This window comes from Pyxicephalus adspersus, chromosome 1 (genome assembly GCF_032062135.1).
Source record: "Pyxicephalus adspersus chromosome 1, UCB_Pads_2.0, whole genome shotgun sequence".
NCBI classification, from domain to species: domain Eukaryota; kingdom Metazoa; phylum Chordata; class Amphibia; order Anura; family Pyxicephalidae; genus Pyxicephalus; species Pyxicephalus adspersus.
This window is the reverse complement of record NC_092858.1, coordinates 44,864,536-44,880,768: the sequence shown is the minus strand read 5'-3', so window position 1 is coordinate 44,880,768 and position 16,233 is coordinate 44,864,536. Positions and strand designations below refer to the sequence as shown.

At 39.2% G+C, this 16,233-nt stretch overlaps 1 protein-coding gene across 2 annotated transcripts; it reads right to left on the bottom strand.

The window, feature by feature from the left end:
• Positions 1 to 1,013: 1,013 nt before the first annotated feature.
• Positions 1,014 to 10,979, bottom strand: RND1 (Rho family GTPase 1). Of its 2 annotated transcripts, XM_072409365.1 has the most exons (6): positions 10,769 to 10,977; positions 8,993 to 9,074; positions 8,778 to 8,865; positions 3,280 to 3,389; positions 2,455 to 2,589; positions 1,014 to 1,863 (listed from the first exon to the last, which is right to left on the bottom strand). In XM_072409365.1, exons 1-6 carry the CDS (start codon positions 10,825 to 10,827, stop codon positions 1,618 to 1,620), a joined length of 720 nt encoding a protein of 239 aa, XP_072265466.1. In that variant the 5' UTR covers positions 10,828 to 10,977; the 3' UTR covers positions 1,014 to 1,617. The 2 variants fall into 2 exon arrangements, with proteins under 2 accessions (XP_072265466.1, XP_072265474.1); XM_072409373.1 differs by lacking the exon at positions 8,993 to 9,074 and having other exon boundaries at positions 10,769 to 10,979.
• Positions 10,980 to 16,233: the final 5,254 nt, after the last annotated feature.

Sequence of the window (16,233 nt, the reverse complement as noted above, 5' to 3'; positions counted from 1 at the left end):
TTGTGCTTCTGATGAGGTTATGTTTTAGGATTTCGGATTGGAGTTTAACTTTACCAGAGGGTGAGCTAGGTGTTAAGGTCTTACGTAATGCCTTGTGTTAAAAAGACAACTTTCCTTGCTCTATAATTTCAGTGTAATAGGCAAGAGAAAAATACTCTGAAGATACTTGATTCCACAGAGCTGTGCCCTTGTACAGCTGTGTCCTGCTGTACCTGAAGTCCTGGCTGGGCCCTGCATACCACCTTCTTATTTAATCCCATGGCTGGGCCTGGATGGCAGTGTTCTCCAACAGACCAAATTATAGTAATACAGACAAGTAACCTTCTCTGTGGGCTACGCCGCAGGAAAGTTGTAACGGGACAATGTCACTATATTTCAAGTTGTACTTTAGGAGTTATTTGGGGGCACTTTCTTTTACCCACCCTTTTCATTAATTGGAATATAGTTCTTTCAATCATGAAAGTGTAGCATTACATGGTGGCATTACCTAAGATGGTTTACATACAGTGCAGTTTATAAATCAGCTTATAAAGGCATTTAGATATTTGCAAAACTTCTTCCAAGAGCCAACTAGACTTCTTCTTGCATTTGTGCCAAAGGCTATGGAAAGAAGAATGAAGGCAGGCTGTCATGCAGTTTTCAGGAAGCTAGCCCTCTTCACCTGTTGCAATCTGTCTGTATTGCACACAGTACCATGCTGCTCTAGTGAGGGCATTTGGTCTCAAATACAGGTATGTAAAAAAATCTATTTAGTGTGTTGATGGGATGGGGGCTTTAAAGAGTTAAGAGGAAGTGGCCCAACAGCTGGGAATAGTTTGAAGATCCTTTACACCGTATGGAGCTAAAAACAACCACACTTGGATCCATGCGCTGAAACCCAAAAACAACAAGTACTTTTTTTGTAATGAAAATTGGCTTCCAATTGCTGTGTGAAAGGTGATCATTAGTCCATGTTTCTTGCATGTTACCATAAGAAGAAGCTTTAAACTTTAAAGAAAAACTCAGGATTCAAATTGGGTCCGTAATTCTGTAAAAAGACGTTTATTCATGTCAGGCAGGATGTTTTGAAATAAACAAGTCAAGGACTGTTTTCTCCCATATATTTTCAATAAATAAATTTAGTATCACAGGTCAAGCACATACAGATTTAGGATTGATTAAAATAAAAAATAATAATTTATACAGTCCTCACAGCGCAGGGAAGAAAACCACTTTATCCAGCAGTTTTACCAACAGTTGCTACCTATACAATAATGTACAGGCACAAAGTACCACAGGGTTAACACTGTAATGAGAATTTTCTGGCAAGTCCATGGAGGAAGCCAAGGTATGGAAGGGATAATTCAATTGAAAGCAGCTTTTTTGCCTAAATTTTAGTGGCCTACGGAATACCACCATTGTACTGGTTTATCCTCCTTCCTTCATGTGCAATCAGTCTTTGTGCAAATCAGCCCTTCTCTCTCCAGCCTCCGTGTGCTAGCTCATCCCATGGGGGTGAGGCTACTGATCCCAGGATCTTCACCCCCGGGCCCGGCGTTCTTTGCCAGTGATGAGAAAGAACGCTGGGGAATGTCCAAAGTCTAACGCAAGTGTCCTTGTCATGCCAGCCGTAAAGTCTTACATAAGACAACAGCTCTTGGCCTTCTCTTTTTTGAAGGTTGAAGAAATAATTTCAGAGCGGCTGGGTATGTTTAACAGTCTCTTAGATAAGCTCCGGACAGGGCTTCTGCGGTTCGAAGGAGAAGGTTTGGATAGACACACTGAAGACGCTGAACGGAATATGCTGTGTACGCTTTTTTCTGATGTGAAGGCTGAACACTCAAGATAGCTCTCTGCTCCTAATTGCTTGGCTGCAGCACAACCCTGGAATTAAAAAGTAAAGCTAAAATTAGACCAGAAGGCTGGCATCCATAGCTAGTCATGCATTTATTATCTAACGTATATGCAAAGTTAGCATTATCTTGGCATAGAAAAGGCTTAACACTTAACATTAAAATGAAAACTTTAGTAAAATATGTATGCATTTAGATTGAACATAATGCCAATAGATAAGCAATAATTTATCTCATTTTTTAAGTTTACACAGCTTCTCATACAGCCTACCAAGTACAAAACAACCAAATCAAGGGGACAAAGGGAAGGTTTACAAAATTTAGTTAGGTGCCGTTTATACAGAAATTGGAATCATGAAAGGGCCAGTGAAACAAATTACAAACATACTGATCAGAATTCCTCCATAGTTTAAAACCAACAAATAACATTTTCTATTTCTGTCTGGACTCATCTCTGTGCATGCTATAGAGGTGGTGTATTTTTATAGTTCTAAACTACACAATTAGCCACATTGGCCATATGCATGGATCCAATTTTAGTATGTGTATACCAAAATAACGTCAAATAAAGCTAGTAATATAAAACAGAAATTGTGTATTATATATTTAAATATAAACAAACCTGTTCAAAAGATACAGGTGCCTGTTTCTGATGTGACAGCTCCATGATTGTGCTAAGGTCGGTTCGGAGATCAGTTTTGCAACCAATCAGAAGTATTCTAGTACTGGGGCAGTAGTCCATGACTTCGGTTTTCCACTGCAAGAAAAGCCACAATTAGTCTAAGCAAACACAGCAATCCAAACAATGTAGTATCTATAAATATTCTGGCTTCATTTTATAATCTATAATATACATTATTGCGGTAATAATAGTAAGAATTATAAGGGGCCAACCTATATTTTGCAAGTTCTAAAAACAAGCAGATGGACATTTTATACACAGGAAACGTTTAGTGCAAAATAGGTTTTTAAAGAGCACAGGTCAACCATTTCTGACATCATAAGAGATAGCATCAGCAACATAGGCTTGGACCCTGGGGACAGTTCTGACCTGACTCACGAATACCTCCTTCCCACTCGATGCACCACTGATGGCACTATAATGTGTTTATTAGCTGGAAGGAGCATTCACGCTTACTGTGTGAGGCCTGCTTAAGTGGTAATGAGGAGTTATGTAAAGGAGCGGACACCATTTTCCTGATATGATAAAACAACCACAGTCTTTCTCAGTTTGCTATACTATTTAAAGTGGCAGAAGCCAACCTTTGAGGATGATGCATTCAGTATCCACCCAAATAGCAAAAATTTGTATATTTATATTGTGTTCTGCATCGGGGCTCACAGGAGTCCACCTTACTCCAAATGTATGTATATTAACACAAACACCAAATTGTTTGGATTATTTTGATCTACACAGATTACAAGTTTCATGGAGGAATAAACTCACCTTTTTCAAAGCACTATCCAGGCTCTCTGGCTTGCTAACATCAAAACAGAGCAGAACTGCATCGGAGTCACTGTAGCAGAGGGGTCGGACGTTGTCATAATATGGAGAACCTGTGAAGAGATAGGAGACAAATGGTCAACAGGTGTGAAGGTCAGACAGATGCAAGCTTGCTACTATTCACAATGAACCGAAAGGAGATTAGAGGAGGATAATTTAAATATAATGAACCCAGCTTCTGCTCTCCATTAGAAGTTACTGTGTGAGGTCTGAATTTATAGAACAATTCTGCTATTCTCACTTTCTGAAGGACAACGTATTTAGCATTGGGCCAATCAGAATTGTAAATTCTTCATGAGTTAACTATAGAGGTTAGATGCTACAGGTTTCTATGTCCAGTACTTCATTGGCTTTTCAATAGGTAAGAAAAGCAGGAAAATTAGCCAAACAGTAAAACCAGCAATGCAATCACCGATTTAACATTGTGACGAAAACCACAGCTTTGTATATCTGCTGAAGGACTAATTTTAGGAGCAGCCTCATGTATGACAGACTGAGCTCATTACCGCATTGTCACAGCCACAATAAAAGATTAACGCCAGCTTTAGGACAGACTTTCCAGCTCATCAGGGATCACACTGGCGATCACCTCCTAAAAACATTCTGGTACTAAGCTTCTTGTTACATAACTAATGTTATCAGGCTTAATAGGGCAGTGCAATCAGCAATGATCTGCTGCATGCCACAGGAATGAAGAATTGCATAGTGATTGTTATGGGTTACTGTTCTTGGCTCTTTGCCATTACGATTGAAAAATGTTCTCTGAAGAAGCCAATCAGTTATTTTCATGAAATATTTGACAACAGTGGCAGTACTTACAGACCATTTGATAAACAGGTCCAAAACTATCATAATGCTGGCACATTGCCATGGATAATAAACATGGGTAGAGACTAAAACAAATGGCATTCTTATTGATTTATAGTACTGGAAATCATTGCCCTGTTTGTTCAGTTAGATGGAAGCAAAGCACTAGGATACAGAGTGTAACAAAGTAGAATACCCGTCTGTTAAGGACCGGCTATGACCTGAAATCCCCCAGTGACCAGCTCAACTACCGGGATAAGTTGGCCACTCAAGCCCTTAACATGTGTTCTCTCACTGCAGCAATCTTCCCCCGAGGAGGCCATTATCTGCTATGTCCTTCTACGTGACAACACTTCACAGTGGTTTGGGACAGCGTGTCAATTTAAAGACTGTTTCCAAGAAGGAGCAATCATGACTGTTCAAGCAGAGCTACCATTGTAGGGTCCACATGGCCAAATGGCCTTGGTGTCTTTAAATACCCCAGTGCTGTTCTCAAGTAGCTTATTAGATGTTATTTTTTTTTAGGTGTGTATGTTACTTTTCTATTTATTTATATTTGATTATTTATTACACATACAGTGATGCCGTTCTTTGGGTACGAAACCCGGACAGCACCCTGCAGGGCAGAGGAGCTGCAAGCCATAAGCTTTCTCCACTTCACCCTCCCCTTCAGATTTCAGCACAGCAGCTTCGTGCTTAGAATAGCAAATACCCCCTCCCTGACTAGAAGAACAGTTTCCATGGCAACAAGGCCAGACCAATCATGTTGGGGGACAGGAGGCTGCAGAATATCAAGACATTCAGCATAAAAATATGAACCAAAAGGAGTTAAGGAGTTAAAGGTGGATCTATTGCGCACTGCATTGTGCTGCTTTCGTAAAGATATTAAAAGCCGGCTCTAAGAGTGCTAAAACTAGTCACAGACGTAATCAGATTGCTTAAAGACCTCAAGAGCCAAATGATCTACCATACCCTAGAAACTATAAATACAATTCCCCAAATTATCTTTTAAAAAAAGAAACAAGTCCCATCAGCATTTACACAAAAGGATCTAAATATCATCTTGATACTTTAAGCTTTTTTTTTTAATAGGGAGAATACATAGGCATTCCCTTAGAAATGGCAAAATGAACAAGTTCATCTACGAAGGGTTCAGGCTGGCTACCTGGCATGACTGATGCACTGCTCGAGGACTGGCTGATGCCTGCTGCATCCCTTCCCCTGGGGCTCTTTAGAAAACTGCGTAGCTGAATGTACAAGTCTGAGCTACACATTGGCGTGGAGATTTGCACCACCAATCTGCAGCATCTAGTAGACTGGCCATGCATAGCAAGCAGCCAGATGATCAATGGCAGCACTGCATCTCTATAGAGAGCAACAATGTATTCAAATAAATACAGATCTCTTTCTGCCAGGGAGAGAATATCCACAATAAAGCAAAATAACAAATGTGCAGAGATTTGTAACACTCAGCAATGCATTTTATTGTCTGCTATTGTTACTATTGTCAGATTGCAGGTGGTACCCGAGTAAAAAACAAAATTAGTTTACATGTGCAAAAATATAAAATTTCCACAGTTCTAATAATACCAGTAACCTTTGCTTCAAGACAGATTGTTTATATAGTGAAGTCAGACCTGTGAAATACAAGTTCTGATTGGTTTCTAATATTTAAAACCTAAAGTTTTTTTCTATTGTTTACAAAATTACTTCTATTAGAATGTAATTTTTTAACACATGAGCACTACAAGCACACCTATTTGGCTCTTTATGCTGCTTACCACTCCGAAGTTTGCTGTAGATTAACCAAACAAATTCTGGTACGCTGCTTGCATAAAAAATGTAATATTTATGACTACAGATCTGTATTAATTGCAACTTCTATTTTCTTGAAAGTTTGCCCCCCAAACTTAAAACAAGTATTATAGAGCCACTGGTGGATAGATTAAGTACTTTTCCAGTGGCTCTAATGCAATAGCACAAGTGGTTAAGAACCAGATTGGCAGTACCAATTTTATATTCAACCAGAAGAAACATTAAAAAGTGTTTAAGAAAATAGTTTTTAACCTGTTCCCTTTTACAGGAACATCACTTTACGCAGGGTATTTCTATAATGAAATTATTAGGCTCGAAGGTAAAACACCAGGATACTGGTTGGATATTTTTTTTTTGCAAATTAGCCATTTCTAGGAAACTGAAATAGAATATTCTTAAATATAACAAAAATGTATATTCTTGTGTTAAAAGCTTGGAGAACTAAGCCTATGGCCAAAAAAGGGAACTAATACTAAAGGCAAAAAGTTTTTTTAATCTCTCTAAAAAAAAAAATCTGACTTTCTTATGATAAACATCTAATCAGTAAGAGCCATAAACAGCATGCAGGAGGAAAGAGCAATTAGATTTGTGTTTTGTAAGTAGCTTTGAGAAAGGAATGAGATATTTACACTGCTAATTAACAGTTGTAACAACAGTCCCTTTTAGGGTGGAAATCTGTTTTAGCTGTTGACCACTAATGTGTCTCATCTTCCTTCTCCCTTAGGGCAGTTTTAGGCCTGAAAGACCAGCTAAACAGCACCCAGCAGGAAACACAATAAACCCTTGATTACCAACTTTTCTTCTGTTATTAAAACAATTGAAGAGGAATGTAAAAAGTTTCAGTTTATCCTGACCTGTGTAACTGCATTTTCCCACCCAACAGTCAGTAACTGTGACTAAAGTCAGTTTGCATAGTAAGTGAAGGTTTGCATATGAACAGCACATGTAAAGCAGGAATGGAAATGATCTAATACTTAGGGGTCCATTTGTAAATGTTTTGACCCAAGAGTCACCTAAATTTACACATTAGAGTCAATTAGAAAAATGCACTAACAAACAAGATAATCTGGTTCACACATTTTCTAATTGAATGTAAAATGTGTCAATATTGTGAAAAACAGGGTGAAATATTTATAAATAGATCCTTATGTATTAATTGACAACATGTAATGGGGCAAAAGCTCCTTACAAAAAGAATGGGTCACTAAATCCAAAGTACAGTCCTAGGCTAATAAAATAATATTAACCCGCTTTTGATATTTCATGTTCCATATGCATAGTTGACTGCAATCTATTGTCAATCCGAGATTGATCTGATCACTGAGGGCAGATATTGTTTTATAGCAGTCTTCCATTACCATAGGACTCCTAACGGTTTAATAATATTCCAGTTTATGATTTACATCAAATGGTCATTATTGCCAATTGTATTCATTTACATCCTTTGAACTTAAAATAGAATATATTAGTGCCATTCTAAATATGTCTATAGAGTATTATGGGCAATAAATGTTTTAATGTATGAATGAGCCAGCAGAAGTAAATTACCATATTAGAATATCTGACAATTGTATAGTTGGGGGCTTCGGGATGACTTTTCATTTTGTTAAGGACCTTTGTAATCAGTATAAAAGAATCTTGGAAAACATGTACATACAGGTCTAGTCTCATCCATCCTATGACAGATGTAAAACCTAACAGAGATTCTTTGTAGCAAATAAAAACTAACTGGGGTTATCTTGCTATTGTTTTAGGTTTAATTAAAATAAATTAGAATATGCATAATAGTAGGTGTAGTCACCATGAAATAGACCCTGGATTGGTAATCTGCTACTTCAAAAAAGACCAATTTCTTAAAGTTCCACTCACACTCAAACTCTAGCTAGAACTTAAAACTCTTTACTAGCTCTGGACAATATACTAAGACGTACAATAAATTCTATTCCAATAGATTTAATCATAGCCATATCCACATTTCACAAACATAGCAATTCATGACTTTACCACTGTCTAATAAAATTAGCTATGGCATTTCTAAAATACACAAGCCCAAACTTGTGTGCGATACCAAAGTTTGATGGGCTCAATGCTTTCATTCAGTTCAGCCAAAGAAGCCCCCCCGCTGCTAAAGGGTTCACTGAATCCAACAAGCAGGGGTCCTGCTGTGTGCTTGGCTTTTTAACAGAATGCAGTGCAAAACATCTGAATAGGAACCCAGTTACTGAATACGACAGCCTAAACATAGCTAGATGAAGGTGGGGTCAGATGGCCTTTGAAAAGTTCTAACTTACTTTCACAAGTTATAAATATTGATAGCAAAAGGCAGATGAGCCAGTGAAGCGTTATATTTTATAATGAATCAACAAATTTCAGTGAAACTCCCATAGGCAATTCCATCTTTTTGATTTTGAGAATGGTCAGAATTTTCAGAAAGCCAGACGAGGCCTGCCAACGGTTTTTTTGTCTAGCAGAAAGCCTTGAAAGAAGCTGAACCCAGGGACAATGAATCGCCTGGATGTTAAAGGGACAGTAATCCATGTGACTGCATAAATCTGATAACTGTGAATCATTTTTGGACCAACCTACAGGTCAGATGTAGTAACAAGAATTATTGACCCATATACCTGCATTTTATTCAGAACACCTATTGTCTTTCCATCTAGAATGAAGCACAAAAGAAATTCTTGGAAAGCCTTCCCATGAATGCAGGTAGTTCTTGGACAGGTTCTCTAACGGCAATCTGCTAGAGGATGTTGTAATACGTAGTTTTTAAGGATTTAAAACAAGGAAGATCTTTTTGATCATTTCAGAACCCATACCTGATGTGTCCCATAGGCTGAGCTCCACACGGTGTTCTTCAGTCTCCAGGCTAGCTGTGTAGTTTTCAAATACTGTAGGTACATAGGTCTAGAAAAACGAGAGACATACATATATAGCTTAAGACAACACTGCAGCCAACAGATGCTTCAATGCAACATTACATTGCTAGGACATTATTATAGCCAACAAAAGCACAGGGGGAGATGACACCTACGCAACACACAGTGGAACTGCGGGCAACACGGCTCACTGACACCACTGCAGCCAACGCAAGCACACGTGTCTTGATGGCACCACTGCAACATACAGATATTGATACGCAAGGCAAATGCACCACACAGCAAGACAATCCAGACAGGCAAGACAAAGGAGAAGAAATCAGAGTCAGACTAAGGATAGGAAAGCCAATCTTAGTGCAACCAACAACATATCAACACACAGTTTTCCTGCTAAAATTCCCATCTCTTCCCACCTACAATGCAGTGAATACAATTCAGCCTTGAATGGACTTGGAGATCATTTTGTAGATCTCTGCAAACATTCCCAAGGACAGCTTAACAATACAACATGGCTATAAACTACCAGAATGGAATGCAATAAAAAGCAAAAGCCTCAACATATATTTACCTATAATTACAGGGCCAAAATTAAAACTAAAACTTAATAAGCCAAACGACCGTTGGCTTTTAGCACCTTTGTTGTAAACAAGGGTTCCCACGTATATTTATGAACATGAGACTAGAAAAAAAAATGAAGTATAGACTGGTATTCACTATGTAGGCTATTATTTGCCATGTTTTTATTGTCACCTATGAGACTTCTGGCTGCATCTAATCATCTGCATATAGAAATAAATTTATTTATAGGAATAATACAGACACAGCATTAATAATGCCTTCTATTAAAATGACAATTGTATATAATGTGCCCAGGGCTATGACTGACTGCCATTCCAGGGGTTGGTGGGTCATGGTAGCAGTTCAGAGATTTGGTGAACAATGGTGAAGGGATTATGATGATTTGTCCAGGGGGTGGGAGATCATGATGGTAGTCTAGGGTTCAGTGGATTGTTATGGTAGGCCAGGGATTGGGGAATAATAATGGTAGTGGGGTTCATGATGGAAGTCCAGGGATTGGGGAAATAATGGTTGTGGGCATCATGATGGCAGTGCAGGGTTTGGTGGTTTGTAATGGTAGGCTAGGGATTGGGGAAATAATAATGGTAGCATGGATTATGATGGCAGTCCTGGGTTTGGTGGATTGTGATGGTAGGCTAGGGATTAGGGAATTAATAATGGTAGCAGGATCATAATGGAAGTCCAGGGATTGGGGAATTAATAATGGTAGCAGGATCATAATGGACGTCCAGGGATTGTGGAATTAATAATGGTGGCAGGGATCATGATGGTTGTCCAATATAGGGAAATCATAATAGAAGTCCAAGGGGGGTCAAAATGGCAGTCCAGGGACTGGAGGAGGGGGGGAGACCATGATGGTAGTCTAGGGACTGGAGGAGGAGATCATGATGGGTGTCTAGGGACTGCAGGAGGGGGGATCATGATGGGAATCCAGGGACTGCAGGAGGGGGGGGGATCATGATAGGAATCCAGAGACTGGAGGGGGTATCATGATGGGAGTTTAGGGACTGGAGGGGTATCATGATGGGAGTTTAGGGACTGGAGGGGTATCATGATGGGAGTCTAGGGACTGGAGGGGGGGGGGGTCATGATGGGAGCCCAATGGAGGTAATTACTGTGGGTAGTCCAGGGGGGAATATAATGGTAGGGATAAGTGGTGACCCCTGTGGGAGCAGACACTGTCACTAAGTCAATAAGTCACTGATATCCTGGGAACGAACACCGCCACAGCCCAGTGCACAGGCATCCCAACTATGTGACATGGGAAACTGGGCAGCAGGGTTAAAGGGCTGCCAACACAAAGCCCATAGCGCTCAGCCACACGTGAACGATGACCCTGATCTGTCACTCACCTCGGGGTAACAATCCTTGGCCAGGACTTGTAACATCGCCGTCTTCCCACAGTGCACATCTCCTACTAAGACCAGTTTGCATCTGACCACAGCGGGCTGAGGATTTCTTCTCTCCTTCATGATGATCGCGGTACAGCGGGCGTTAATATTCTCCAAATCCACAACAAGCCAACAACTCAAAACTCACCGCGGAGACTGAGCCTGGCATTACAGTGCGGACTCTATATACAGCGCACTGAGCCAATCACAAGGCGAGAGCTTAGTGACCCCGGACCAATAAGTGGCTGATCCTGCGAGACGCCCCGCCCCTTCATTCCATACCTGGCAGAGTGATAGCCTGCAGGCTGGGAGAGACATGTGCAATGTGCATTGTCATGGAATGTCTGCAAAGGTGGGAGGATCGGAAGATATTAGTGACCGATCCGAACACACGTTTATTGATACCTGTGCTGAGGGATTAGCTAAATGAGTATAATGTCTGCGGTGAGAAAAAATAGCTGGAAATTCAGATTAAAAACTGCACAAGAGGCCAGAAAAATAAAATGTAGATAGCTGCAAAAGTTGTAAATAAAGTACACTTGGTAAATGTGAATTCCTTTACTGAATGAAATATACAAGTCATGATTGTATAGAGATGAAAACAAGGGCTGCCTGAAAAGTCTTAAAGCAGATCTTTCACCCAATGTTCAATTTGTGTACACTGGACCCCCCCAAATCTCCCCCCTAGGCTGGGTACATAGGGGCAGATAGTTTACTTTTCTTCTGAAGTGAACTGGACATAAATTGAACCAATCATTACCAACCAATATTTGGCTCAGGTTATGAAGTGATCAGATATGTTGGTACATTTTCATCAAAGGTACACAAGTTGTATGATGTATAAAGGAGTTTTGTTCTAATCCTGTCGTGTAGATTTCAGGGATGTAGGTGAAAAACAGGAGATTGCTTTGAGAAATAGAAATGTTAAACTGCTTTAATGCCAATATGGTTATCGAGCCCAGAGTTGGGCTATAAATGGCCACTAACAAATTATGTATGTAGTATGTATGTGGTCCATACATGTAATCATAGCATTCAGCATATGAATTCATTTTTCATATAACATCCTTTAATCTATATTGTTCTCCACATTTACATGTACCAGCAAAAATGTCAATTACAAGGCTGGGGACACCTATAACACAGTCAGGGGGGTTACAATAGTCAGATTTTATTCATTTTTAAAATGTAAAAAAAGAAAAAACTTTCTGCAACTGCTTAAAGTGCATTAGCTGAGGTTAGTTTTTCATTTGTTTGTGGCTTAGGTCCAAATATGTGTACAGTAGGGAAAAATAAAACTGGTCAGTTTATCATTTCCTGCCTTTAGTGATTTCTCTTCACCTCCTATCCCAGAGACACAAAAGAAAAAGAGAGGAAATGACCACAAAAGGAGGAGAATTTTCCTTTTATAGAGATGCCACCAGAACAGGTGTCCCTATATAGAATATACCTTTTATCCCAAAGACAAATGTCATTTTTTTGTTTCTTTTTCACTTTTTCCCCCCCAGAAAAATAGCGAGGGTTGGGTTCCCCATGGACATGGATAGCAATTCAAACTTGACAAGAGTTCTAAGTCTTCAGTATAATATCAAAAACTAAAAGCCAGGTGAAGCCTCATGCTATACTTGGTAAGTAAATATTATGGCATTTTTAGTAAAGGCTCCCCTGTGTTGCCAGCATACTGGAGAGTCAGACCATTGCTGATCAAGCAGCCCGACGGTGGGGCTGCACAATACTCCAAACAACAATGCAAAGCTTTAAGGCCTAGATATAAAAATATAATTGAAGAAGTTGGGAAACCTTGTCTGTGATGACCAATCAGATGATTTGTTTTATTTTACTAGAGGATAAAGGCAACCCATTTAGTAAATATAGGGGAAAGGCTACTGCTTTTGAAGAAGAAAACACATTTTTTCTATTTTTATAGTCATGGTCTGTGTAATAATTGAGCATGACATAAAATCTTCACTTTGTCCCTGTGCAGAAATAAAGACCAGTCACTGCTGCTCTCCCTCTTTCTGCAGGGTGACTGGTCTTGTATCTGCCCCCAGTATTTTACTGCAGACAGCCCTATTGGTTGGATCCGCTTGGTACTTGCCATGGCCCTACTCTCTGCACAGGATACTTATAGCATAATGATGATATTACTATTAATTATACAATGTAATATCTAAGTTTCCAAGGGGATTTAGCGCATACAATAGGGACTAATATCCTTGGTGGATCAAAGCCGCTGACCATGTCCCCCCCTATGGTTTGCAGGCTCAGGGCGGTGGGCCGGTTGTGTCTATAGACAAAACCCGCTCAGACCTGCGGTGGGAGAGTGGGCGGGTTCTGGCATCGGGACGTCACTTTGGGGGAAATTTTTTTTCCCCTTTGAGTGACACACGGCTCTCCGTGCATTTAGTGGTCAAAAAGGTTGGCGACCACTGTTCTAAACAACTGTGTAAAAGAAATGAGGTCTGGTGGTTTCTGCAGTCCCCGTTGGAAAACAGCCTAGGGTGGCAGGGTCACCAGGTGAAAATAAAACCTAGAGATGGAAACACGTGCCGCAACTGTAACTAACGACTAGTAAGCTCCAATATGTACCAGTTTATATAAGCATAAATTTTTGTACAGATGTTTAATATTAGTTGCTCTAAACAATCGCTAGTGATTGTTTCGGGTTGGAGTGGGAACAAACAAGCGTGGTACAGACATGCTGCTACTGCAGAGAGACCCGCTTTGTTTATAGAGAGCAGGAGGTGCCCTGCTGCGGGCACTTTAATAGTCCTTGTTAGCTGTTGATTATCATTTGACACAGAGAATAGGTGTATTCCAACAGGCTCACATAAATCAGCATTTTCTTGAATATTTGGCTGGAACAACTTAGGATTCGGTTCCAACTATAAAAAGTGCTTTGGAATGAGTTATACTACAACACACAGCTACCTGTATGGCTGTCTGTTGTGATGCTACCTCTATTCATTACACTGAATGTGGCAGTGCATTAAAATGGACAGAAATGCATGCAGCACAATGTGGCAGTGGGAACATCAGATATTGTTTTCTTTGCAATGTTCATCCTTGACTATCACACACTGTGTTAGGAACAATAAACACTGCTCATAGGGAGAACAAGGTCTATAGGTATTTCCTGTCTTGCAGGTCTCTGGGAAATGTGCCTAAAAGCAGCTGTTTAGTTTCTTATCTCTCTCAGAGACTTAAAGACTCCAGCACTGACATCTGCAGGCTTGGGTTTCCACTCCTTGGATTCCTTTGCTTAATATCTTCTTAATAATAAATTATAATGCAGCAAACTCCCCTTTTAAATTATATAGCATATTTTGATGGACATACATTTTAAATGAATACCAAAGGCTTCGCTAACTGTTCAGTTATGCATTGGGAATCCAATCACCTGATTTGTTAATCTATTGGGTGATGGTGGTTCATATTGTATATATAAAAAAACTGACCCTATTTAAATCTAACTACTACTAATGATCTATTAAACTGATGAATTGATATATGAAATATCTGTAGACTGTATAGAATTAATGTCCATGTGCTTGCATAGAACTTTTTTAAAGCAGCCCTCACACCATAATGACAGTGTGTTGCCAGCTTAGAACTATATATTGAAAGTAGATCTAAATCCTAGCTAGATGACAATTAGGTCACCAAAGCACATAGACTTGCTTTTTTAAAACGTTAATTTTCTTCAGTCATTTAACCAACTCCATCTTTACATTCATTTGCTCTAGCATCAGTTGCATTTCACTACATATGGTGGGTTTTGTGATGGTAATAAAAATGGTGGGCCATAACTACACATGTGTCTAGCAAGTTCCCATATTCTCCAACAGAGGCTAACGTGACAACATGGGAGCACAATTGGAAGCCAATTGTTATCCATGAGAGAAGTGCCTAAGCAAGAACCTCCATATCAGGGTCTTCCTCTGTTCAGTGCTATTGGCTGTCTTTTAAAAAGACAGCAACTTTTAAAATTACATTAACGGGTTTTTCTTTTTTTAGGTTTTACAAATTAAGTTGGGATGTAGAAATTAATTTGAATATGCAGGTTCCCATTCACTTTATAAGAGTAGCTAGATTTTCCTGTTTCTGTTTTGGGCATGTTCACCACACTGCATTGTATTGGAGAAGGTGAATATAATGTGTTCAAAGCCTTTGTAGGAGACAGGTACATTAACTGCAATAAAGGCATCTAACAAAACAAATGCTTTTGTCTTACCATTTGTACACAAGGGCAGAAAACCTCATTTACAAAATAATTCTATTAATATTACAAAAAGTGATCATAGTAAAGAACTTTATGTGTTATGTTCAGTAAAACAAGTTAATTAGACTACCAAAACCTGCTTTGATTTACAAAAAGCAAACATTAACTTTTTACATTTATGTAGATGAGCACCTTAGCATGTGCAAAATAGATGCTATCTACACACAATAAACATTGTAGTCAAACAAGAATCAGAGTGCACAGTGAGTTTTAGGGTTTTTTTGTGTGATAAATGGTGCCGGATAAAGTGAATATGATTTTATATATATATATATATATATATATATATATATATACATACATACATACACACACACACATACATACCTGTTGACCTCTACCCACTATAACAAGAAGAACTATTGCTCTGTATTTATTATGTCTATCTGACGTACACAGAATTTACACTGGGGATTGTTCAGGATCTGATCATTTCTTTTAGACGGCTCAAAATTCTATGTATTCCTGGTCATCAAAAGTTGGCAATGAGAAACGTTGCACATAGACCATTCATATTTATAAACCACTGCAATTTTTACCCCCAGCATTGGCTATGTTTAGATATGGCACATGTCTAATGAAAGAAACTTGTTTTTTCTCTAGAGAAACAAATATGTTTGCATTTGTTTTCACAAATTTACCTGAAAGAAGTTCCAAAATGCTAGAATGTCAATATCCCAGAGTTCTGCCAACTTTGCTGCTTTTTTAATCCCCAATTTCAGTGTCCCTTGTGCGTGGTGGGAATGAAGGACCTCCTGTATGCCTGAGCGGGAGTTACATAATGACATGGCCAAAGACTGTCTTTGGGAAGTAAAAGGGAAGATGCTGTCACGCTGCTATGGAATGAAGATAGGTGAGTAATTGTGGGTTTACTTCAGCTTTAAAGCTTTCATTAGTTGCCAAATACACAGCAATGAGTTGAGAAAATAAACATCTGGTCAGGATTATGTAATCCACAACATCCACAACATAATGTATTGAGTGCCATGTGACTAATATATATTATAGCACCCAGAGTGTAGCAGTCAGGATAATACAATGTACAACATAGTGTGCAGAGAATTGCAGTAGGGAGTTTGTGTCAAAGGGACCTTTACGTTGCTATAAGGTGCCCTATGATATACTGGGTAAGGAAAATGTCTTA

Bases quoted from the DNA above. Each gene is read 5' to 3' on its own strand.
- RND1 (XM_072409365.1), bottom strand. From the start codon at position 10,827: ATGTGCACTGTGGGAAGACGGCGATGTTACAAGTCCTGGCCAAGGATT. The intron at 8,866-8,992 runs GTAGGTGTCATC...TCGTTTTTCTAG, and splicing joins GCAGTTCCACTGTGTGTTGC to ACCTATGTACCTACAGTATT. The intron at 2,590-3,279 runs GTGAGTTTATTC...CTTTTCTTGCAG, and splicing joins TGGATAGTGCTTTGAAAAAG to TGGAAAACCGAAGTCATGGA.